Genomic DNA, 26,379 nt, shown 5'->3' with positions numbered 1-26,379 from the left:
AATGTAAGTACACATGTCTTGTGAAATTAATAAATGTAATACTAAAAAATTCTAAGTAATTCTAGTAAATTAAAAAAGCATAGTATCATTCTCAAATCCTTTAGTAAACCAATAAAAAGAAATAACATTGCTTATTATCTAGCCAAGAATTACCATAATTATTAATAAAGAAAAATTTTGAGGGCGTTACAAATTCTACTTTGAATTATTTTAAGAAACAAGAAGGAACTGATAAAAACGCTTAACAAAATAGTTTCATACCTTTCCGCACAAGAACAGGGGCTGTAGCACTGGGATATGGAACATATTCTTCTCATCATTATTTCTGCGGGAGCAAGATAATTCTGAAGCGAATGCCTTCATTTTGTCACAGCTACACACCTGCAAAGTACTTAGCGACGGCCATTCCGAAGTATGCATTCCAGGGTATGAACATCTAAGGTACGGCAATCTTAAGAGTTTCAGACGCCGGAAGACAAAAGAAGGGTTCACTTGATCAGCTCCTTCCTCTGAAATGATATCCTGCAAACTCACACCATCGTGTATCTCCAGATGTTAGAGCTTCTCAAAGAGATTCTGATCACAGAAGCTGAAGATATGTGTTTTAATTTGTGACATCGACAGACAATCAATCGTGTTAAACTTTAAAAGCCAGGAAACGTGACTGGAAGTTGATTGTGCCGAATTTTTTCCACATTAAGTTGATACAGCTCCAAAGCCTCCAAGTTGGGCAACACTGTTGGTTTGAAAAATATTTTGCAGTGGAAATATTTGGATCGCAATTCTCACACAATATATAAAATTGCCATAATTTAGAAATCATACCTTTGCTTTTTCGCTGGTATAATCTAGGCTCTTAGATTACGATATGTCACCACCAATCTTGTTAGATCACAATCCGCCACTAATGATCTTCTAAGTTATGACTTAAGTTTGATCTGCACTAAACGTGTGGGCGCACTTATCACTACTACATATTTATCTCTACTAAAAGCAACTCACAAGACAAAAAAAAATTCTCTCAAAATTAGAGAGAAAAAATCTTTTTTTCTCTGATTTGTATATTGGGACTACTCCCTCATTTTAGAGAAAACAAACTCTTTTATATATCTATTTGGTGGAAACCTAGACTTCTTATTTTTTCTCCCATTTTTTTAATTATATTAAATCAAATTTGATTTAAATAAAAAAAACAGACAAACCAAAAGTGGCGTTACACTTATTCTTGTTATAGGGGCCCACGTTGTAAAAATAATACAAGGTCCCTTATGCACAAGCATATTAAAATGAGCTTCCTACTAAATAGTATATTTAGACTTTTAACCCAAATAATTAGTTATCTTGCTTATCAATCTAGTAATGATGCAATCAATTAAATGAGCTAACCCATGGATCAATATAATGCATACAATAGTGGCTACAATAATTAGGTCTATAATTAAACTAACTCGATTATTTAGTTCCAAACCAACTCCACTAAAAGATTAGAACTGACTTCCATAACTACATGTTATCTAGGATAGTGTTCTCGAATAATAATTCGACCCATGCCACATTGATTTCTTTACTGAACAATCTTTTGTACCACATCACTAATTAAATCGATATTTCAACTATCCAATCAATTTAATTACAACTTATTCCTTGACACTTACTGATTTTATCTAATAATCATTTTTAACATACTAATTATGTTGACACACTCTGGGCAGAGAATTCTATAATCAAGTACCGAAAACCCGTTAAGAGATGTGTTGTACAAATTCTGTATTGTTAATCTATAATCTCACTGCTCATAATTACTTCCACTAAGATACCGGATAATCTTGACTACAAATGTATGTTGCGTCCAGTGGTAACTCAAATGAAATGAAAATAACAAACATGAAACTATAATTAACTCAAGATTGAGATTGCAATAAAATCAATGTCTATGAGATTTAGTAAGTTTAACAGTTATTTCAAGGTTAATTAAATTTCATATGTGATTCAGTTCAATGTAGTCAAATTACATCAGTAAATTCATACATGATTAAGACAAATTATTCAATGAATTTACTACAGTTTAAATATAAATAGAGCAGCCAACTTTATTTATCAACTGCGAACTTAATTTATTTAGTTATAAGATAACTTGTATTTACGTCTTCTATGAATCCATATGATGATCATATAAATACATATAATATGATTAAATAGATCTTATTCAAAATATTTATACAATTAAGAATTTTTGAAAAATATCTCAAATATTTTATCAATCAAAAAATAAATAAATTAATATACTTTAAAGAGCACATCAACAAACACAACCTACTAAAGATAAAGTTTTAGTTAGAATTTTAATTCCTTCTTTTTCTTTTTTCCTAAATGATTTATTTTCAACATAAGTATCCTTGTCATCAAATGAGAATGCATGGTAGAGTAAAATAATAAAGAAATAATTAAAACAAAAAATGTGTTAGCCTACCTTCTTGTTGAACAAATGTGTCGAGGCATCCAAACGGATTTCGTTGGATTCTTGTCTATTTGGTGATGCTGAAGGTGGCTTCACTCCACAGCAAAAACTTGTAAGCTTTGGAAGATTTCCCAGACTCAAAGACCTTAATTCATCGAACTCTATCTCCTCGATTGCATTATTGTTGTCGACATCAGCTTCTCCACCAATTGCAAAAATCTCTTCCACATTGCTGCAATCAATAACTGCAATCCTCTCAGCTCTTGGAAGGCAGTTTGTAGCAGAGAGCAAGAAGATATTACTCAACTCAACACAATATTCCACTTTTATGGTTTCTAGTTCATTGAAAGACTACTTTCAGTGGATCAATACATATCCTCTCCAAGTTAGTCAATTGTAAAGAGTAAGTGACTCCAAATGAGGAAAGGAATCACAGGGTACTCTGTTTATTGAGTCAACCATACAAAGCAAGTCAGGATTACTTTGAACTTTGAGATGCTTTAATTCTGAAAAGCCATCTGTGTCCAATTCAAAAAGAACATTCTTGACACCTTGCAACTTGTCCAAACATAAGTATTCAACGTTCCTGATGCCCTGCAATTTGTTCGAGCAAATGGTCGTAGAATTAAGCTTGAGCTTCAACCTTCTTAAAGTCTCATGAATGGCGATTGAAAAAGATGGCCGACTGAATCTAAGCCAATCTTCTATGGAAACCTCCGAAGGTACACCCGACACATCTCCTACGGAAATTTTGAACTTTTCAAACTTTCTACTGAAAAAGCCTTTGGGCAATGTATTATCATTTCTAACATCTATTTCAAGCATGGCCAGCCGAGTCAAATGCATCAATTCATCTAGGCCAGCACAACCTTGAACATCCCATTCAACAAAGCAATGTCTTATATTCAATTCTTTTGAACGAGATAAGCATGATATGACATTGGGTGCAATAATTCTTAGTTGGAAACAATTTGTCAAATCTAACAGCCTTAGCTTAGTCAGTTGACCTAGTGCTTCGGGCAACTGTACAATGTCAGAATTGTCAATGCTAAGGATTTCTAGATTCTTCAACTTTCCCATAATAGCTGTCTCCCAACATGCATTGATCTAAACATAGTGTTTGAAGAATTTCTAACAGATCAATTGAAGATGGCAAGCAAAATAATTGCATCCCAGTAAAATCTACAACTTTAAGCTTTCTCATCCCTGCAAAAATGTTCTCTGGAATATTGATTTGAAGGTAAGAAACTTTGGGAGATATGTATAAAATCCAAGTTACGGGCATTCCAATCCTTCAAGATGCTTGTGAATACGACAATCTCTTATAGAGATCGCATAGCAATTAAATTAAATTTCTAACTCCGTCTGTGTGGAGGGGAAATGTGTACGCTCTCTTGAGATTCAATTGCTACCAACATTTCAAACTTTATAAACTCTCCGATCCTTCATAGCTCTGATTATGGGGTCCGCCTACCTTGCACCTGTTTTGTGAGTAAACCATTAGATCTGACTCGTAAATTGTTTCAACGACATGGATCCAAAGGTTTATGTTTCAAACTTTATGTTTATGGCCCCTAAAAATTTTCACCTCTTTCACTTCTGGAACCCATGCTTTCTGGCACATGCACCAATACTTGGTTGCAACGACATGGTGCTCTTTGATAATTCAAAAATCCAATATGATTTATAGAGAATTACAGAATTGTGGTACGTGATAATTTGCTGATGTAATGAGGGGCCGAAATTCTTATACATGTGATTAAGTTATATATGTATAATTAAGTAATTAATGAGCACTAGTTGGGGGTATTTGTGTCCATGGAAATTTACAGCTGGTTGTTGACATTATACTGCGGGTGTGTAAGTGTAATCATGGATCTGACCATTCAAATTAAAAAATGGGGTTCCCGCTAACTTACAGAACTAGTAATTATTACGTTTGCAGATATGTTCCTATACGAGAATCTTATCATAAATTGAAAGAATACGAGAACTTGATTGGGCAGGTCATTACATAATTAGAAGGGCACAGCTGGTCGGCAAGAACACTTAGTATGTCCAACCAATCACAAGATGACAGATCAAATGGGGGTGACTGCTAAAATTATTGACGATATGGACAATAATGCAACCTCATTAATAAATTCTAAAATGCATGAAAATTTGACACGCGTCAACAATATTTTTTTGTTAAATAAAATCTATTTAATCTACGGAAAATAATTTGAAGATGCAATAAATAAGATATTAATTTAAATTTACTAATAATATTGACATATGACTAAATAATAAAATGTTCATTTTAATTTTTTTTAATACACACACCATACTTTTATTTCAAAAAGAATAATTATTCCGCCTTAGGCGATAGTTTTAGAGAAATAATAATGATTAGCAGCACTTATATGTCTAAATTTTGAAACCTATATTATTTATCAATTTTCAACAAGAAATATAGATTACAATATAATTCAATTAGAAATAGATAAAATGGGAGTGAGTTACACTGAGCAACAAAGTTTTGTCTTTGATTAAGATTATTTGATGATAAGAATAAATTGATTATGATAACTTTTAAAATTTAATATTTCATCAAATATAAAACTACCTTAATTTTCAAACTGTAATTTATAAATATTTATCGAACACTTTGTGATTACACGGAAACAATAGAATTAAATTAACGATACTTTTTGAGACTTTTATTTTTAATTTTGTTTTCTTTTGAAGAGTTAGTTGCACTGGTGATTGCTGATGGCTTTTTGGAATCATTTAGTCGAAAAGGCAAATCATTGAAGGCCAAACAGACCAGCCAACGACTTTATGCATGAAAATTAAGCACAACATTTACAGGCACATTGATAGCATTAATTTCGTCAATCAGTTGTTAATATCATATGCAGCGCCACCTACCAATGGCGACTGATTTCCATGTTGTAAATGATCCTGTTATTTTCACGCTTGTATCTCCGGCTCCTATCATTAACAGGCACATTGATGGCTTTTTGGACAAGGATCCGATCGGTGGCAATGAAATAGACCAGCTAGCAGCCAACAAGTTTTCTAATGCATGATTTGATACCTCTTGCATTTTCTAAGCACTCTTTCCATGCCTCCTAAATTTTGAAAGTTATATTTTGTGAAGCAAAGTAGCAAGCCCAATGAAATAAACAGAGGAACAGAACAAACAGGGCAAGAACTAAAATACAGAACAACAGTGATGACAATAAACAATTGGCAAAGAAGATTGATGCTAAATATGTTACGACGAAGTTGTTTCATAGCTACATCAATTTTTGCAAATTTTAAACTCCTTTTGTTCCTTAACTTTAACATTTTTCTTAAATTTGAAAATTCGAGGCAAACAAACTGAGATAACAAATCCTCTGGTTTCAGCATCATATATGTTTGGGGTAATTAAAAGAGCACTAGCCGCGCATGCCCTCATTACCTGACCGAGGAAGAATCTCCTCGGCCTAACAAGCTATGAGCAGATTCCCGATGCCGGAGCACTCTCTGAGGTGCAGTTATGGCCAACCAGAGAAACTCCTGTTGTTCCTTCTCTTACCATATTTCTTAAATTTGAAAATTTGATTCGAGACAAACAAAAATAAAACAAATCGAGACAACAAATCCCCTGATTTCAGCATCATGTATATTATGAATATCTCTAACATAATAAACTTATCATCTAAAATACTTGAAATTTCCAATTAGTAGTAATAATAATAGACAGCAACAACAACAATAATGGTAAAATCACAAGATTGCTGATAAAATTTCATTTGCCTGCACGTCTAATAAAACTCTTCTGGGATATTATGTGCGTTTATTCATGCAAGGGCTGACGTGTGTTTGAGATAACAAAAATAAAACTGAAGATAAATCAGAACAATTATGAAACCTTTCAATGAAAATTCAAACATATCTCGTATTAAATATCAAAATACATCAAAAATTTATTGTATATAATACAAGGGGTGCAAACAAATGGTAAATTTAAACATCTTTAGTCAAGCAATGTAGCGCCTTCGAAACTTACAATGCTCAAATGAAGGAAACAATAGTTATCGTAACACTCACAAAGCTGTAGCGATACAATGAAGTAGAACAGCAAAGATAACACAGGAAGCCCCTCAGCATGTAAACTTTTAATACAAGGAACACAAATGTCAAAGAAAAATATCTTTGATTCCACATCCTGCAAAAGAAGAGTGATAAAGTTGAGACCTCGGTAATCAAAAAGAGCAACATAGAAGTGCAGAAAAGATTATTATTTTTCTGTAATCTGAAGGCTTTCAACACAAAAGTGTTGTTCCTTTCAATGACATTGTCAAGCAATTTTATCATAAAAAAATTTGCACAATCTTAAGGAATTATAAATAGCATACTATAAAGCCTTGACTATCAAACAAAATCTCAAAAGTTCAGACCAAAAGACATCCAATGATGAAAAATTTGCTCATAAAGCCCTGAACGAAACATTAAAACTTCATTTCAAAGTTAACAATAAACCAGTGACGCAATCTAAATAGTTCAGGTGAACCGATGAAACAAGCCACGAGAACAAATAAATAAAATGAAATTATTTACCTGGGACTTTATTCTTCTATTTCACAACTCGAAGTAATATATTAAAAAGCCAATGCGATCACAATGTATCGTACTTCCTCAAATTAGAAGATGACCCTTCCAACATCTGAAAATAAAATTCTCATTCATTAATTTGACAAGACTTTTATATTATGAAGTTAAAACTAATGATTCATGAAGTTTTGATAATTGAAAAAGATTCCCAAACTTTTGGCAAAATGTCCGTTTTAAATTGGACAATTTCAAGAATTAAATACAAAAGTGTCTCACACTTTTTAAAACCTGATCATGCGCTTAATCAATAACAAATATTCTAGTTGTCGATGATCTATTTTCTGAATTTTGCAAAAACTGCAAATTTTGCAAAAATTTCCTTGGGATTAACCGTACCTTTTCAGCATGTAACTCTTGTATCGTAACGTTAAGGTCATTAGCCCAACGACATTCACCATCTCCCTCTCCATACCAGACGTTTACTCTTGGCGGTGTACATAATTCTCCTGTGGTGAAAATCTTCATCTTGGGACAACCAATCACTTCTAAATCTCGTAAAGATGGGAATTTGAAGGTGTAATTGCCAGAGCAGAAACTTGTGAGGCTATCTAAATCAAGCAGAGTCAACGCCGTCAAATTGCTGAAAACAATTTCATCTTCTGCTCCATCTTCCTCACTTGTTACCACTTGTGTCATTGCTCTGCTTCCACATACCTTCATTATCCTGAGTCGCACTAGACTCTTTGCTGTGGAGGATGTTACCAACTTCATCAATTCCTTGCAACCCCAAACTTGCAGATCCGTCAGATTTCGGAAAGATACCGATGACGATGGCAATAGAACAATCAGATTTTGACAACAATATACTCGTAGAATTTCAAGATTTGTGAAAATGAAGTCTAGTTTGGAGCCTTGTTTCCACAGCTGCTTCAGATCATTCAGTTTGTACGGCTGTAAATGTTTTACTTGTGAGAACTTGCCCACGTGCTTCTCCGAGTGTCCTTCATTTGATAATATCTCTGTGTATGAAGTACCACTCAGATAGAGGATTTCCAGATTGCGAAACTTCTCAAGTAAACCAAGCGGAAAACAAGCTGAGTCATCTTGCACAACCTCAATGTATTTAAGACTGCCAAATAGGTTTTGTGGGTAATCACCCTGCAAAATCATCCTGAAATCCTTTCCACTTAATAGGAGTTTCTCCAAGCTGGGGAAGATCTGAACATCATCAACTCATATAAAAACTAATTAGTTCTATTGATGTTCTGTCAAACAATTTTGAGTAATACATACATGTACAGTGGGTATTTCTAAAATCTTTTGTTTGTGAGTTTCTTTGCAACAAAGAATCAAACGTAAAACATAAGAAACAGTAAGACTCAACTGATAAAAAATCAAATAAATGGTTGCATATATACCTTTTCGATCAAGAACAGAGGCTGTTGTGCTGGGATAGGAAGTTGATTCTCATCAATGTTTCCATGGAAGCTAGATAACTCAGAAGCAAATAACTTTATTTTGTCACAACCAAAGACCATCAACGATTTTAGTGCCGGCCATTCCGAAGTATGCATTCCAGGATATAAACATCTAAGTTCTGGTAGTTCACCTAGTCTTAGAAATGTCAGCCGCGGAAAGATAAAACAAGGTGGCACTTGATCTGCTCCTTCGGAAATAATCTCAAGCAAACCCATACAGTTGTATATATCCAGCTTTCGGAGTTGTTCAAAGCTTCTGAGCATAGAAGTCGAAAATATACATTTTAATTTGTGACATTCCCCCACGATCAATTTAGTTAAACTTTGAAAGCAAAGAAACATGGCTGGAAGTTGATTTTGCCAAATCTTTTCGACATTAATTCCAACCAGCTTCAAATCCTCCAAGCTGGGGAGCACAACCTAAACATTAATTTTTTATTAGATCCAATATAAGCTGAGAAGTATCTTCTTTGATTGTAAATATAAGCCATCAAAACCTTCTTCCCAAGTGACAGCTTCAGTGCGTGTTTGGTATTGATTATTTGACAATCTAATGTACCAAAGAGTTTGACAAATGTAATTTAAAAGTGATTATTAAAATAGTGTGCTCAATATTATTTATGAATTATAAAAACCTCTTTTATTTTTGAAAAATAATAAAACATGTATTTTATAATAGTAAATTACCAAACATGCATGTGTACCGAATGTAATTTAAATAGTAAAACAAGTATTTTAGTTATTAATTTTTTTGTTTACTTATGTTTAATATTGGATTTTGCACTTAAAATAACTTGCAATGAGAAAATAATAAGAAGAAATATTCCATAAAAACTAGAAAAAAAGAAGGAGAAGAAGAGAAGAGGACAAAGAAGAAAAAAAAAAAAGAGGTCAAAAGCCCCAAAAAGGAAAAAAAATACTTTATTTTTGAAAAAATAAAAATAATGAGTGAAAAATTAATTTTATTTATGGAAAAATAAAATAAAAATATTGATTTTATCATTATTCATCTAAGTATTGATTAAGATGTTGTAAATAAAAAAGTTTTAAGGTTTAAAACATGAAAATTATATATATTAAATAATGAGTGTGTTATATGGGGTGTTCATAGTAATTATGTAATATTGACTTATAATAAATGGTCCTTAACGTAATTCATATGATAGATATTTTTGTTATAAAATTTTTATTTCAATTAGAGTGTTTAGAGTACTTTTTTAAGTGCAAATAGCTCACCCATTTACAAAACATTGTGTTAAACTTTTTTCAAATATATTTTTAGAAATCCGTACTAAAAATGATTTTTTGAGAATTATTACCATACCAAACATACACTTAATATGCAATTTAATTCACATTATTAATATGTAAAGCAAGCTTAGTGAGTGAGTGTGTGAGATTCTAATTTCCATTCTCATTTTCTATTTCCCTTATAACTTATTTTCTACAGTTTTCATCAAATGAGAATGCACGATAGAATAAATTGAGAAAGAAAAACGAATGCTTTGGTTTCATTATAATTGCTTACCTTCTCCTTGAAAAGTGGTGTCGAAGTATCAGGCTTGTCCTCCTCCAACAAACTGATTTCGTTCGAGCAAGTAATAGCTGTCAATTCCTCTTGCGACTCTTGTGTATTTGGTCTCTTTACTTCAGAGCAAAAACTTGCAAGCTTCGGAAGATTTTGCAGATGTAAAACTTTTAATGCAGCAAACTCTATCTTCTCCACTGCATTATTGTTGTCGACATCTGGTTCTCCACCAATTGCAAAGACCTCTTCAATCTTATCGCAATCAAAAACTGCAATCCTCTCAAGTGTGGGAAGGCAGCTTATAGAAGACAGCATGAAGATATTACTCAACTCATCACATTTTCCCACCTTTATGGTTTTAAGTTCACAGAAAGACTCTACTTTGAGTCGATCAATACATACCCTCTCCATGTTAATCAAATTGTAAAGAGTAAGTGACTCCAAAAGAGGAAACACATCACGAGGTACCCCCTCCGTTGAGTCAACAACGCACATGAAGTCAGGATTATTTTGAACATGGAGATGCTTCAACTGTAGAAATCCCTCAATGTCCATATCTAAAAGAACATTCTTGACACCTTGCAGCTTGTCCAAACACAAGTATTCAACATTCTGGATGCCCTGCATTTTCTTCGAGCAAATACGCTTTGAGCTAAGCTTCAGCATTATGGTTCTTAGACTCGAAGGATTACTGATCAAAACCCGCCGACTACCGAACCATTCATCCGCACACACGGGAGGCTTGAATGACTCATCTCCTATTGATATTTTGAACCTTTCTAATTTTTTTGCAAAAAAGCCTTCTGGTAAAATACTATCATTTTTGACATCTATTTCTAGAGTGGTCAGTCGAGGCAATTGCAACAACTCACCAAGGCTGGCAGTACTTCTTCCACCATTGGGTCTTTCAACATCCCATTCGATAAAGCAATTTTTCATGTAGAGTTCTTCCAATCGAGTTAAGCTTGATAGGACATTGGGTGCAATAGCTTTTAGCCGGAAACAATTGGATAAATCTAACAACCTTAGCTTAGTCAATTCACCTAGTTCTTCAGGCAACTGCACAATATCTGAATTTAAAAAGCTAAGGATTTCCAGATTCTTCAACCTTCCAATAATAGCTATGTCTCTCAACATGCATTGATCCAAACATAGTGTTTGAAGATTTACTAAGAGATCAATTGAAGATGGCAAGCAACATAATTGCATCCCAGTAAAATCTACAACTCTAAGCTTCCGCATCCCTGCAAAAATGTTCTCAGGAATATTGATTTGAAGGTAAGAGTCTTTGGGAGATATATATAAAAGTTCGAGTTGCAAGCATTCCAATCCTTGAGGAAGCTCCTGAATACGGCATCCACTTATAGAAATCGCATAGCAATTTTCAAGTGCTTCCTTGTCCGGCAGCTCCAACACATCCTCATTTTTTGCCAAAAATACATGTTGGTCCCGGCAAGCAATTGATATGCCAACATCGCGAACGACGTCATGCATTGAAAATTGTTCGTTGCTACCTCCCTCAAGCAACAAACAAGCGTCTTTAAGTTTATAGGCCAATGCATATAATTGGTTTCGTGCATCTTCCATCTTCTTGACTCCTTGGAGTATACCCAAACCCATGGAGTATTTAAACAGGTCTGAAGTAAAAATAGGATTACCCATTAGACTGCAAAGCAGAAAAATTTTCTTGAGCTGCTCACCTTTTAAATACTTGAAACTCAGCTCGATTCTTGAATAAGTATCTGCCGGCAGTCCTTCGAAGTTCATCACTGAAGGCGTCTGAAGTTCTCGCAAGGCATTCTTCCATTCATGCACAGTCTTGTCTCTCATTGCCCTTGCTGTTGTAGCTAAGGCAATAGGCAAACCTCCACATCCCTTTGCTACATCTGTTGCTGTAGATTTCAGCTGACGATTTTCAACATAATCACCCGCCATCGTCTTAAACAATCTCCAAGCTTCTTCTTCATTTAAGTTGTCAATAAAGAAGTTATGTTTAGAATCCATATCCAACAAAACATTACGATCTCTTGCAGTCAGCAAGAGTTTACAACCTCTATAATCATCACCAAAAGGAATTCCAACAGTCTCCAAATCAAGATGCTTCCATATGTTATCTAGAACCACAAGAATCTTCTTCTCATTCTTCAACTGTTCATACAGTCTACTCGCAGTTCGAGATTCAGTTTCCTCATGCCATGCCAGACCCAAGTCCTCAGCAATATCCCGCTGAATCTTTTTTATGTCTACAGTTTCGGAAACCTCTGAAAAGGCTATTTGATCAAAGAGCTTGTCTGCCAAGGCTTGCCTAACGATCTCCTTCGCTAGAGTCGTCTTTCCAACGCCGCCCATGCCGTACACTCCAACGATGCTGACATTAACATCAGTCAAAGCGTTTTGTATACACTTCAAAGTAGAAAGCCTTGATCCAAAGGCCTCGTAACCTTTGTGGGACTTGAGCCATATCTTGTCCGGATAGGTAAGGTAGGAAATTCTATCAAGTCGACCGGCTTCTTCTCGGCACTCACCAAGGGCCTTCACCTGTGCCTCTGCTTTCTTGCTAAGCTGATAGCGAGCCTTCAAATTAGGACACAGCCCCTTGAGACATCGCTTATTTGCAGTCTCTTCATCTTCCATGAATTTGGCATTCACCTCATCAATGATCTTGTTGGCGCTAACCAGCCACTTCTCAACCTTCTCTTCACTCTTTTCTCCTTTTTTTTCGGCTCCAAAAACTCTGCGCTCAATGCTTCTAATTTCAACCTTCAGGCTCTCGGTTTCTGCTTCGAGTTTCTGAATGTTTTCATTGTAGTTACGCAAGTAATCAAGTTGGCGTTGTGTCGGAGGAGCCAAGCATTTCACAACTTCTAAAACAACAGTAACAATGCTTTCCACCATCTTCAATCTCTTTTTTTTTTTCGTATTTTTCACATAGAAATAGAATAGAGTCAACGACAGGTCAATTGATAATCAAACAGATAATGGCGAAATTATGTTTGTACAAAACAAGGACAAACTCACTGTGGCAGACGAGAATCAAAGTGCTTTTGAGATCAGAAAATTGAAACAAGAAAAAGGTTTCTTCATCCAAGGAAATGCAAAGAGCTGATGGCAAAAGGGAACAAAGCTATATAAGGAAAGAACTAGCACTAGAAGCGACCACAATCAACAGAAGCAAAGCATGTTTGAGATCAAAAGATGAAAATCCGGAAAAAGGTTTTTTGGTCAAGAATTGAATGCAAATCATGGACGACAAAGTTACAGACGTTCAAGCAAGGAGGAGGATCTGAAGAATACAGAGATCAGAGAGAGAAAATGTTTGCTGGCGAAAAAAATTTTAAGACTCTTTCTGTCAAGAAATATTCCTACTGCACCCCCAAGACTTTTTTTGGTATATTGTATGACCTGCTAAATTGCATCCTTTATAATTTTTTGAATTATATATTATATTTTTTACATTTTATTCATCTGAATAGAATGTTGTATGAAAAATTTAGTGGAATATATTAATTGAGTTTTAATTTGATTGGACAGGAATTGGACGGTGTTCAATTATTGGATTTCTGTTCAATAATTTGTATATATTCAACAATTTATATGCAGCAACCCCACAACCCTCTTTATTAATGAGTGGAGCTATTGGCACTCCTCGAAAGTACTGTCAAGATTCCTTTTCTTTTTGTACCAGTCGTAATATTAAAATGAATATAATTTTTTCTAATGACACTTCCCTTATTCCGAAAATAATCTTGTTAAATTTAGAAGTTGAGAAGATGATGGTTAATTGCAGAAAAGCAGCTGAGTTTTGCAATTATTTTCTTGAATTTGTTTATAAAAAAAAAACAGAAATTGGATTCACAAGCAAGAAGGTTGATAACAGAGAAAGGAGAGAAAACTCTAGGCTATCGTTAAAGGAAGACGATTTCACTTGCAAATCTTAGAAAAATAATGGAGAAAGTTGATGAGTTTAAAAGAGGACGAATGCTTGAAAGAAAAAAAAAACCAAGTTATTGCAGTTATCACAATGGCACAAATGATGCATCAACAATAAACTAATGAATTTTGAGAACCATGAGAGTTGTATTTGAAGGAGCAAAACAATGATCAGTGATTGTTCTTCACAAATGTAACAAGAAAATTATGAAAATTAAAATAAATAAAAATAGAATTTGAGACCCATATGCAATAATAAGTTCTTTGCACTTCTTCTACTATTTTGAATTGGACTGAAAAATTAATTAAAAAAATAAAGGATATTCTACATGTGGGTGCCAAGAGTTTGTATTATGAAGTCTGTAATTGCAGGTGTAAAATGTTTGCACAAGATAAGATGAAATTGTATGGGGGTTTCATATAATTCTACACGAGGATAAGATTGTAAATTTAAAGAAAAGGTTTCATTAGGATATTAAAGGGGTGCTAATAGCATCACTCTTATTAATTTGTATGTAGTCACAATAGAATGACTTGGGGGTGAATCATAAAAAAGAAAAGCTTTATTTTAAAACAAAAAAGGCTTTTCTTTTATTAGAAAGAGCTGTTCCCACTTGTAAATGATGTTGACGTGTCATGCTTGACGCCACCCACGTCTAATTTGATTGGACAAGAATTGGACGGTGTTCAATTATTGGATTTCTGTTCAATAATTTGTATGTATTCCAACAATTTCTATCCAGCAACCCCACAAGTCTCTTTATTAATTTGCATGTATTCACAATAGAATGACTTGGGCAATTAGTAATAGTGAATCATCCAAAAAAACTTTATTTTAAAACAAAAAAGGCTTTTCTTTTATGAAAAAGAGTTGTTCCCACTTGTAAATGATGTTGACGTGTATTCACAATATATAATTTTGTAATTATATATTTTATTTTGAACATTTTATACAACTGAATAGGATATTGTATGAAAAATTTAGTGGAATATATTAATTGAGTTTTAATTTGTTCGTTTATTGGATTTCTATTCAATAATTGGAGATGGCTATGTTACAGATTCTGTATGTAACATAGCCAATGAGCAGCTTACTCACTGTTGTAGGAGAGAGGAGAAGCTGCTGGAACTTGGCTGATGCAAGGCCACAAAGGACTCAGCTGTAAGTTGCAGATGCTGCAACTTAGCTGAGTCCTCAATAATTTGTATGTATTCAACAATTTCTATGCAGCGACCACACAACTCTCTTTATTAATTTGCATGTACTCAACAATTTCTATGCAGCAAACCCCACAACCCTCTTTATTAAGTTGTGTGTATTCACAGTGGAATGACTGGGGCAATTAGTAATAGTGAATCATAAAAACCAAAGCTTTATTTTAAAACAAAAAAGGCTTTTCTTTTATTAAAAAGAGTTGTTCCCACTTGTAAATGATGTTGACGTGTGCTGCTTGACACAGCTTAATAAAAGAAAAGCTTTTGAAAGTGCCACGTGTAAGAAGCTCCCTGAACTTGCATCCCTTTTTTCCAATGTAAATGGATAAAAAAATAAATAATTAATTAAGAAGATATAGTTAGATATTAATTTATTTCCTACCAATTATTATTGATACAGCAGCAATTATTCATATCAATTGACATCGACCAACAAATAAATTAATAAATAAAAAGTTAAGGCCCAATAGAGCAGCCACCATCCGAAAACCTTTTTACTGGCCAAAAAATACACCAGCCAACATCTAAAATCTAATTATTCCGAGCAGATGATCAGATTGTGCTCATTGCAAACATTTGATGGTTTAATGATTTGTTTTAGGGATAATGAGACGATTAGATTTCTCTCTTTCTTCTTTTTTTATTTTATTTGTTTGTGTTATCCGATGAATGATATTTCAATTGTTCTTTATGTGTTCATGTGCAGGAGCATTTGACCATATGCATGATTTGATACCTCTTGCATTTCCTACCCGCTCTTTCCTTGCCTTCTAAGTTTTGAAAGATAGACTTTGGCAAAGTAGATTGATGCTAAATGTGTTTGGATATAATTGTTCATAGCTACAACTATTTTGACAAATTTTTTACTCCTTTTGTTCCTTCTCTCACCACATTTCTAAAATTTGGAAATTAGAATTGGAAAAAACAAAATGAAACAAACTGAGACAACAAGTCTCCTCTTTTCAGCATCATATATATTTTGAATATCTCTAGCATAATGAATTTCACAACTAAATTACTTGAAATTTTCGAGTAATAGTAACTATGACACTAACAATGGCATCAGCAACGGCATCGTCTTGTACGTAGCTGAAAACAAAATTCCCATTCAATAAGTTGAACTAAAATTCGCAAACGTAGATACTTGAAAATAAAAAGTAAAACCCATGATAAAGAAAGTAAATAAGAAAAAGAAAACTGCTGTCCCTTCTAATGACATTTTCGAGGCATCATGATAAGAAAAAAAATATATGCATGCTTTCAAGGAGTTACAAAAATTACTAAAAATAGCACAATATAAAGCTGAATGTCAAAAACCTGAGAAGTTAAGGCCAAACAACCCTCAATGATGCAAACAAAATCCCTGAATGATACGTTAAAACTTCGTTCCAAATTAACAATAAACAAAATTAATGCATTCCAAAGAGTTTAGATGAAACGATGAAACAAAACCATGAGAAAAGTACATAAGTAATAAAATTAGTTACCTGCGATCTTTATTCTTCAAATTCACATCTTATCCAAGTACTAAGATGTATTTGATCAGATTACTTTTATAAAGTCGACTAAGATGAAAGCCCCTCCAACAGCTGAAAAAATAAGAATTGTCATTCATTAATCTAAATTAAAAGTCGTAAAATTAGGCACTTGGAAATAAATACTAAAGCACATGGAGATTAGGAAGGAAGCCACTAGCGAGAGATTTAATAAGTTTAATAACACAATTTCTTTGACAAGATTTTCATATTATGAAATTAAAACTAATTATTAACGAATTTGTGATAATTGAAAAACATTATCTAACTTTTGTGAAAATGTCAATATTAAATAGGACAGTTTCATGAATTAAATACAAAAGTAATAGCGAATATTCTAATGAATCAAACTAACTTGTCAACGATCAGTTTTCTACGTTTTGTTAAAAAATTGCAAATTTTGTAAAACTTTTCCATTGGAGATAGAATAGTGAATTATACTTACCGTTTCTGCATGTAGTTGTTGTATGGTTGTGTTAAGGTCATTAGCCCAACGCCTTTCATCTTCTCTCTCTCCGTACCAGATGGCATCCATAATTCTCCTCTAGTAAAATTCTTCATCTTGGGACAGCCAATCACAGTTAAATCTTGCAAGGATGGGAATTTGAAAGTGCAATTGCCAGAGCAGAAACTTGTGAGTCTAACTAAATCAAACAGAGCCAACGTCTTTAATTTGCTGAAAACTATCTCTTGTTTTGCTGCTCAATCTTCGTCACTTAATACAACTTCTGTCATTTCTCTGCATCATATCTAAACAGATCCCCAGTATTCAGCATCATATATAATATATATATATATATATATATATATATGCATGTATGTATACCTTGAATATCTAATATGATAAATGTCACGTCTAAAACAATTCGAATTTTCCAACTAGTAGAACAATGATAGCAGCAACAACCACAATAATAGTAAATTACAAAATTGCTGCAGATAAGTTATGGTAACGCTTATAATGCTGTAGCTACACAATGAAGCAAAGCACAAGTAGAATGACAAAGATGAAATAGGAAGCCCCCCAGCATGTGAACTTTTAATATCAGGAACACAAATTTCACAGAAAAGTATCTTTCATTACAGATCTTGCACAAGAAGAGTGATAACAATGAGAATTTTGTAACCATAAAGCATTACATAGAAGTACAGAAAAATAATAAGGCTTTCTTTCAACATAAAAAGTTCAGTTCGTTTCAACGACATTTTTAAGTAATTTTATCATAAAATGTTTGCACATTCTCAAGGAATTATAAAATTTAAGAAAATACTTCGCATGCTATAAAGCCGAAATGTCAAACAAAAATTTCAAAAGTTAAGACTAAATGACCTTCTTTTTTTCTTAAAGGAGTAGGCAAAGTCTAAATTCATTTTTAACTATTTATCTCTTTAAGATTCGAACTCAGGTAACCAGTTGAATAAAATTGCTTGAAAATCACTAAACCTCGCCCTTTGATCAAATGACATTCAATGATGCAAAATTTGCTCATAAAGCCCTGACCGAAACATCAAAAACTTCATTCCAAAATTAACAACCAAGACGCATTCCACATAATTTAGATGATGAAACAAGCCATGAGAGCAAATAAATGAAATAAAAATTAATTACCAGGGATATTAGTCCTCAAATTTACAACTCCACGTAATAAATAAAAATGGCATGTGCTGTAACGCCACAAATTTCCATAATATTAAATTATGGAAATTGTGCTTTCTTTGAGAATTATGGGTGGCCTATAACCCTTATTAAGAAAGGGATACTAATTATAAATAGAGGTTATTTATGAGATAATTTTGGAACAGTGTTATTTTTCCTAATTAAATAGGGTTTCTTAAGACTCTCTATAAATTCATACTTTTTCCCTTCCATAACCCTAAGTTCACGACGTTTATTCTTCTTCTCTACTACTCTTTATGCTCCTACCCAAATCTTAGGATTCAAACCTTTGTTTTGGAGAGAATCAAAGCGACGGGTAAGTTATTCTCCCTATTCTCAACAGATTTCTAATCACTCTATCTAGGGTTTATATTGGCACGATTCTAGCTGGTTATAGATCATAATGCATGATTTAGAATCTATTTAGGCTTTTTTTAGAGTTTTGATTTATTATGAGTTTAGTTAATCAATCCTTGACATATTAAGCACAGGATAATTCTGGACAGTATAAGTATCTCGAACTTAAACCTATATTTTCTGAATGAGTTTTCTTATGAAATTTATATTTCTGGAAACTAGACATGTAGGGCTTCTTGAGTAAATTTTATTTCATTAAATTCGACTTCGTTTTCAATTTTATATGTATTTTCGAAATAGAAACCACTGCACTGGAAAACTGCGATTCCAGCATTGTGATCGGATTCACAAGATTATTTGTACCACCAAATGAACTCCGAAAATTCTAGAAATTTTATATGTAGGTTAATATATGTGTCTAGGATTCCCAGTTTTAATTTCATAATTTTCTGATTAGTATTTTATTTTATAAAAATCACAGAACCCGTTCTGTTTGGTTTAGGTTATGTGAAAACAATTTCGAAATTGTTGAGAAATAAATAGTTTTGAAAATATTTTTGATGTTGGATCCTCTTGCAAATTTTACATGGGGTACTCATGGATGTCCAGAACAGTATGTCGTTATGAGTTATAGATCAAGAGTTAAAATTCTGAGAATCAGACCTGTACGGGTATGAATTAGAAAGTCATATTCTTAGAATAAGTTATTAATTGTCATATCTTGTATTTCTTTAAGGTGTTGGAGGTGATTGAGACTCTTAGAGGCTTAGAGGCATGTTAATTCAAATTCTTTAGTCGAGGTAAGTAACTTCATTCCTAGTATACTGGATATGTATAAATATTTTGATATTATTATTATAAGTATAAATGTTTTTATACTACTTAAAGGATTAATTGATTTTGATAAAAAAAATTAGTTTTATGTAAATGTTTTCAAACCTAAATTCTTTTTAACAAAGTATTTTATAAATGCTTTTTAATATGTAAATGATTTTATGACATGACAACCTTTTATGATTTTATCTTTAAAATGTTATGCAAGCCTAAATTGTTGTTATGGACATTTATGAAACTGATACGAATGTTTTGTGCCTATGTGTGATTTAATTATTTATGATTGTACGGGGGCCACCTTTTGGGACTATATGGGGGACACCTCTTGAAGGCCAAAGCGTCGCAAAGTGCCACATATAGTGCAAAGTGCCACGTATAAGTCATTATGTTTTGGCTCATTGTCTGTAGTTATTCTAATTCTGATTCTGATCATATAATACGATATATGTCTGTTCTGGACTAGTACTGGATTTCTGTTCTGAGTGTGCACACGATATTCTGATTCTGTTTTTGGTTAGGTCACCGGAACTATAAGTGACACTATGTGACATGAGCTAACCTTTTGTTTTCTGTATACGTATTATATGATTTGCTTCACAAGTAAATATGCTTTTGGATTTTTTGAATTATTAATAATTTATGTTATGTTATCGTGATATATCGTTTTATGAAATTTATGGATTATGAAATATGTTTTAGACAAAAGAAGGCTTGCAATATTTTTAGTATCGATAGGCATAGTGTGTTAGGAATGTTTTTACTTACCGAGTTGACGGCTCACCCCTCGTCATTATTTTTTGCAAATTAAGTTTCTTTTGAGAGGTACGCTTAGCTTTGGAGTTAGTAATTTTTCGTTTCCGTTTGCCATTTGATTAACAAGAGGAATAGACTCATGTTTTTATTCAATTTATTCCGTTATGAACTTGTAATTTAGAGTTTGAGACTTTTGTTGTCTTTATGTTTGGGAGAGATTATTTAGTGTTAGACGTTTGAATTTGTGGATTTGTTTGTGTTGAAAAGTCAAAGAGTTTTGGTTGAAAAAGAAAAGTGAGCCACATGCATTGCTTTTGTTTTTCAAAGTCGGCACCAAAATGCAAGCTGTAAAATATTTGGCATTTGACAATCCTGCACCAAATGAAGAAAAATGGAAAAGTTAGCAAATTTGTCAAATTGACAGAGATGAAGATTGACAAATTGCAGAGGGATTAGGTGGAATAGTGCAAGCTTGAAGCCTATAAATTGAAGCCATTTCTTCATTCTAAATTATCCCAAAATTTGTTAAGCTTATAAGTTTTTAAGCTTTTGAGAGTTCTAAGAGTGTGAGCAATTGGAGAGTGTGTGTAAGAGTACTGGGTGTATTTAGGTTCTAGGAAAGTGAGATTTCTTTACTCAAATTTGTACTCAAATAATTGTTAATAATACAATTATTTTTCTCTTGCTCCCGTGGGCGTAGGCATATTGTCGAACCACGTAATTCTTGTGTCCTTTATTTTTCTATAATTATTTGGTGCGCTTGATTTCGCATTCCCCGCACAACAAGTGGTATCAGAGCCGACGGTTCGTACTTGGGGGATACGGTACTATTCACGTATACGGTACTATTCACGTATATGGTACTATTAATGTAAATGGTACTGTTCATGCATACGATAGAGACAGCCATTTGTACTTGGGAGACAATCTATTGTAAGTAGTGTGTATTTTTGCATGTTTAGGAAAGTTCTGTCAACAAAGGCGATAAGAGTCTAAGGATTCTGGTTTTTATTGGGACCGAGTTCCCGTCCAGTCTCCTGAAAACTTTTCTAGTGCATTTAACATCATAGAGGCTATTTTTCAAGTGGAAATAGTTCGTTAAGAAAATGGTAGAAGGTGAAACTTCCAGAATTATGGAGAGATCTACCGAGACTATTTCAGGAGACACTTTAGGTGGGAGGCGAGATTTGTCAAATCGCTATTCAACACCTGTTATAGGAGGCAAGAAGATTGATGTAGAAAAGTTTGATGGGAAAATCAACTTCGGCATGTGGAGGCACGAAGTTATGGATGCCCTTATTCAAATCGATCTCGATGTTGTTCTGAAAAATAAAAGACACTTGTATGATGAAGAAATTTGGGATCGTATGAACGAGAAAGCTTGTGTCAGATCAGATCTTATTTGACCAATGAGGTGAAATACTTGGTGAAAGATGAGGAGTGTGCGGTGACTTTGTGGCGTACATTGGAGGAGAAGTATCTGCTGAAAAGTCCTGAAAATCGTCTTCATACAATGAGCCAAGTATATGACTTTCGAATGAAGCATAGGGTGTCAATGCACGATCATGTCTCAAGATTTGAAAAGTTACTTATTGATTTGAAGAATCTTAATAAAGATATTAAGGATGAAGTCAAGGTTATGATTCTGTTACACTCACTACCAGAGGAATATAGCTATTTTGTGACTACCTTGATATATGGGAAGAGTGTGATTGTCTTCAAAGATGTTTGCACAACATTGACTAACTTGGAGATTAGGAATAATGATAAAAATTCTGAACGAGCATCGTCTGAAGCTTTAGTGAGCCGAGATTGGGCGATGGAGAAAAAGAAAAAGTATGGTGGAAAGAATTCTCGATCCAAATCGAGAAGCAGAAATATAGCTCGAGACGAGTGTGTCTTTTGTCATGAAAAGGGTCATTGGAGGAAAGATTGTCCAAAGGCTCAAAAGAGAGATAGGAAGAAACCAGCAGCAGCAAACATGGCACGGAAAGATGAAGACTCTGATTATTCACTAAGTATTACTCCTACAGCATACGTGGCTAGTTCGAGCGAGTGGGTACTTGATACTGGAGCAACATATCATTTGTGTCCTATTAAGGAATGGTTTACGGATTTTTGTAATTTGGAATCCGGTGCAGTTGTGATGGGGAATGATCAACCTTGTCGCACAATGGGGATAGGAACAATTCGGCTCAAAATGTTTAATGGAATGGTCAAAGAACTCAAAGAGGTTAGATTTGTTCCATCTTTAAAGAAAAATCTAATTTCTGTGGGTGCTTTGGAAGCTAAAGGCTACAAGGTTACCATTGGAGATGGCACAATGAAGTTTACACATGGAGCTATAGTGATTCTGCAAGGGGTTCGGCGTCACAATCTGTACTATTTGAAGGGAGGTACAACTGATGAAGCAAATGTTGTTGAGGCGCACAATGACACCACCAAGCTATGGCATGTACGATTAGGACATGCTGGAGAGAAGTCTTTGCAAACTCTGATGAGGCACGGACTCTTAAAAAGTACCAAAACTTGTAAATTAAATTTCTGTGAGCATTGTGTAGTAGGCAAGAAAACAAGGGTCAAGTTTGGTACAGCTAATCACGATACTCGTGAGATCCTTGAATATGTTCATAGTGATGTATGGGGACCAACCAAGACTGCAACAATTGGTGGAAGCCATTATTTTATTACATTTATTAATAATTTCTCTAGACGTGTGTGGGTGTACACCATGCGAGCAAAGGATGAGGTTCTAGAGATTTTCGTGAAATGGAAGAAATTGGTGGAAACTCAAACTGGCAGAAAGATCAAAGTATTACGATCTGATAATATGGGTGAATATACTTCTGATCCATTCTTGCAAGTATGCCAGAACGAGGGTATTAAAAGACATTTCACGGTGAGACATACTCCGCAACAGAACAGTGTGGCTGAACGTATGAATCGTACTTTACTGGAGAAGGTACGGTGTATGTTATCTAATCCTAGTTTAGATAAAAAATTTTGGGCTGAAGCTGTGAGCTACGCAAGTCACTTGGTAAACCGGTTGCCTTCTGCTGCAATTGGAGGTAAAACTCCTATGGAAATGTGGTCTGGAAAGCACGCACAAGGCTATGATTCCCTTCGTATATTCGGGTGTCCAGCTTATTATCATGTCAAAAATGGTAAACTGGATTCTCGTGCTAGAAAAGCTATCTTTGTGGGATTCAAATGTGGAGTAAAGGGCTTCAAGCTTTGGGATCTCGAAGACAAAAAGTTTGTGTGTAGCAGAGATGTCACATTTGATAAAACTTCAATGATGAAAATTTCAAGTTCTCAGCAGGTGGAGAACAAGACCAAAGAGGTATTGCAGCGGGTGGAGTTTGATGCAACTCCATATGTACCAGTTAGTTCTACATCAAAGAAGGGTTCAACTATGGAGGTGACATCTAGAGTTAAAGAAGAGATTGTTTCTTCTGATGTCCCACAAAATGAAAAAACAATTGATGATGTAGATAATGATGATTTTATAGCAACAAAGAGGTCAAGAAGAGAGATAAAGAAACCCGGATGGCTTACTAAAGATATGGTGGTAGCCTATGCGCTTCCAATTATTGATGATGACATCCCCAACACTTTCGGTGAAGCATTACGCAGCAGTGAAAGTGATCAGTGAAAGTTAGCCATGGAGGAAAAGACGAAATCTCTCCATCAAAACTAGACTTGGGAACTTATAAAGTTACCAAAGGGGAAAAAGGCTATTGGCAATAAATGGGTCTACACAAAAAAACAAGGATCTCCGAATTAAACAACTCATCGATACAAGGCAAGGCTCATGGCAAAAGGTTTTGTTCAAAAGGAAGGTATTGATTACAATGAAGTTTTCTCTCCAGTTGTAAAACATACTTCCATTCGTATGGTACTTGCCTTAGTTGCAGAATATGAGTTAGAGTTGGCTCAATTGGATGTTAAGACGGCGTTCTTACATGGAGATTTGGAGAAGGAAATCTATATGATTCAGCCTTGTGGTTTCAGAGTTGCTGGAAAAGAGAATCATGTGTGTAGGGTGATTAAATCTTTGTACGGACTGAAGCAATCACCAAGGCAGTGGTACAAAAGATTTGATCAATTTATACAAGGGCAGAAATTCACCAGAAGTGAACACAATCATTATGTTTACTTTAGAAGACTACCAGATGGAGCTTTCATTTATTTGTTACTCTATGTTGACGATATGCTTATAGCTTCGAAGAATAGAGATGAGATCGGAAGATTAAAGAAGCAGGTGGCTTCTGAGTTCGAGATGAATGACTTGGGTGTGAACAGAGAATACTTGGGATAGAGATTCGTAGAGACAAGAAGGATGGGAGCGTATGGTTGACTCTAAAGTCTTATTTGAAGAAAGTGCTAGAAAGATTCGGTATGGATAACAAAACAAAACCGGTATGTACACCTCTAGCCCCTCATTTCAAATTAAGCTCTTCTTCATGTCCTAGATCTCAAGAGGAGCGCAATTACATGGATCGTGTTCCATATGCTAGTGTTGTGGGTAGTCTTATGTATGCTATGGTATGCACAAGGCTCGATATATCTCAAGCAGTGAGCATGGTTAGTAGATACATGCACAATCGGGGTAAAAATCAATGGCTTGCGGTAAAGTGGATTCTCCGATATCTGTATGGGATAGTTGATGTTGGGTTATTGTTCAAGAAGGATTGTGGTCAACAATGTGTTGGGTATTGTGATTCTGATTTCGCTGGAGACCTTGACAAGCGAAGATCAACAACAGGCTACGTATTTACATTGGGTGGAGATCTGGTTAGCTAGAGGTCGATTCTACAATCGACAATTGCTCTGTCCACTATGGAAGCAGAGTATATGGCAGCAACTGAAGTTGTAAAAGAAGCTATTTGGTTGAAAGGCTTGTTAGGTGATTTGGGAGTAATCCAGGAGAACATTGCGGTCTTTTGTGATAATCAAAGTGCGACATTCCTTGCGAAGAATCAAACATATCACGCTCGGACGAAGCACATATATGTGAAATATCATTATGTGAGGGAGATTATCGAAGGTGGTGATGTGTTGTTGAAGAAGATCAATACAAAAGATAATCCATCAGATATGTTGACGAAGGTAGTTTCTGAGTTAAGTTTCAACATTGCTTGAAACTAATTCAAATCCTTCGATTGTGTTAAGTTATGTCCTTTGGAAATTTTGAACTACGGTTGGGTTGATCCCAAATTTTGGGTACGTAGGCAGTCACAAAGATGCAGCCACTTTAGGGATGATGATTGGTTGGTAGTCGGCTCAGATTTGGCAAATCTTCGCCGAGGTAGAGAATTGTTGAAAAGTCAAAGAGTTTTGGTTGAAAAAGAAAAGTGAGCCACATGCATTGCTTTTGTTTTACAAAGTCGGCACCAAAATGCAAACTGTAAAATATTTGGCATTTGACAATCCTACACCAAATGAAGAAAAATGGAAAAGTTAACAAAATTTGTCAAATTGACAAAGATGAAGATTGACAAATTGCAGAGGGATTAGGCGGAATAGTGCAAGCTTGAAGCCTATAAATTGAAGCCATTTCTTCATTCTAGATTATCCCAAAATTTGTTAAGCTTATAAGTTTCTAAGCTTTTGAGAGTTCTAAGAGTGTGAGCAATTAGAGAGTGTGTGTAAGAGTACTGGGTGTATTTGGGTTCTGGGAAAGTGAGATTTCTTTACTCAAATTTGTACTCAAATAATTGTTAATAATACAATTATTTTTCTCTTGCTCCTGTGGACGTAGGCATATTGTCGAACCACGTAATTATTGTATCCTTTATTTTTCTATAATTATTTGGTGCGCTTGATTCCGCATTCCGCACACAACAGTTTGAATATAAATTTGAGGTATTTCAGTTTGGAATTTGATGAGTAAAGATTACTATCTATAAGTAGCCTCCTTCTTCACGTGCTCCGCAGGTGTTAGTTTTGGGGTGTTACATGTGCAGTTAGCACATATCGTACTTCGTCGAGAAAAGGGATGGCCCCTCCAACAGCAAAAAATAAAATTCTCATATTATGAAATT

At 34.4% G+C, this 26,379-nt stretch overlaps 1 protein-coding gene and 1 long non-coding RNA gene across 9 annotated transcripts in view; both read right to left on the bottom strand.

The window, feature by feature from the left end:
* LOC102622337 (probable disease resistance protein At4g27220) overlaps nt 1-26,379 on the bottom strand; it is a 93,880-nt gene that overhangs the window by 45,030 nt on the left and 22,471 nt on the right. The window contains exons 1-6 of one of the 8 annotated variants that reach the window (XM_052442830.1): nt 13,070-13,491; nt 10,052-12,955; nt 8,464-8,943; nt 7,442-8,263; nt 7,052-7,157; nt 6,370-6,659 (exon numbers count right to left, since the gene is read on the bottom strand). The exons of 1 other annotated variant lie outside the window; for it this stretch is intronic. In XM_052442830.1, coding sequence (XP_052298790.1) covers nt 7,110-7,157; nt 7,442-8,263; nt 8,464-8,943; nt 10,052-12,946 — 4,245 coding nt within the window. In that variant the 5' untranslated portion in view covers nt 12,947-12,955; nt 13,070-13,491 and the 3' untranslated portion in view covers nt 6,370-6,659; nt 7,052-7,109. Of the gene's footprint in view, nt 1-6,369; nt 6,660-7,051; nt 7,158-7,441; nt 8,264-8,463; nt 8,944-10,051; nt 13,503-26,379 lie in introns of those variants that run through there. 6 more of the 8 variants (XM_052442829.1, XM_052442831.1, XM_006471884.4 and 3 more) reach the window with 6 other exon arrangements.
* On the bottom strand, nt 437-2,912 carry LOC127902784 (uncharacterized). The gene is made up of 3 exons (XR_008055383.1): nt 2,471-2,912; nt 826-938; nt 437-522 (listed from the first exon to the last, which is right to left on the bottom strand). It is a non-coding gene; the product is annotated as an uncharacterized LOC127902784 (long non-coding RNA).

The sequence above is a fragment of the Citrus sinensis genome, chromosome 5 (genome assembly GCF_022201045.2).
Source record: "Citrus sinensis cultivar Valencia sweet orange chromosome 5, DVS_A1.0, whole genome shotgun sequence".
Lineage (NCBI taxonomy): Eukaryota > Viridiplantae > Streptophyta > Magnoliopsida > Sapindales > Rutaceae > Citrus > Citrus sinensis.
Note: the sequence above shows the minus strand (reverse complement) of the source record. Positions and strands in the feature narration are given on the sequence as shown.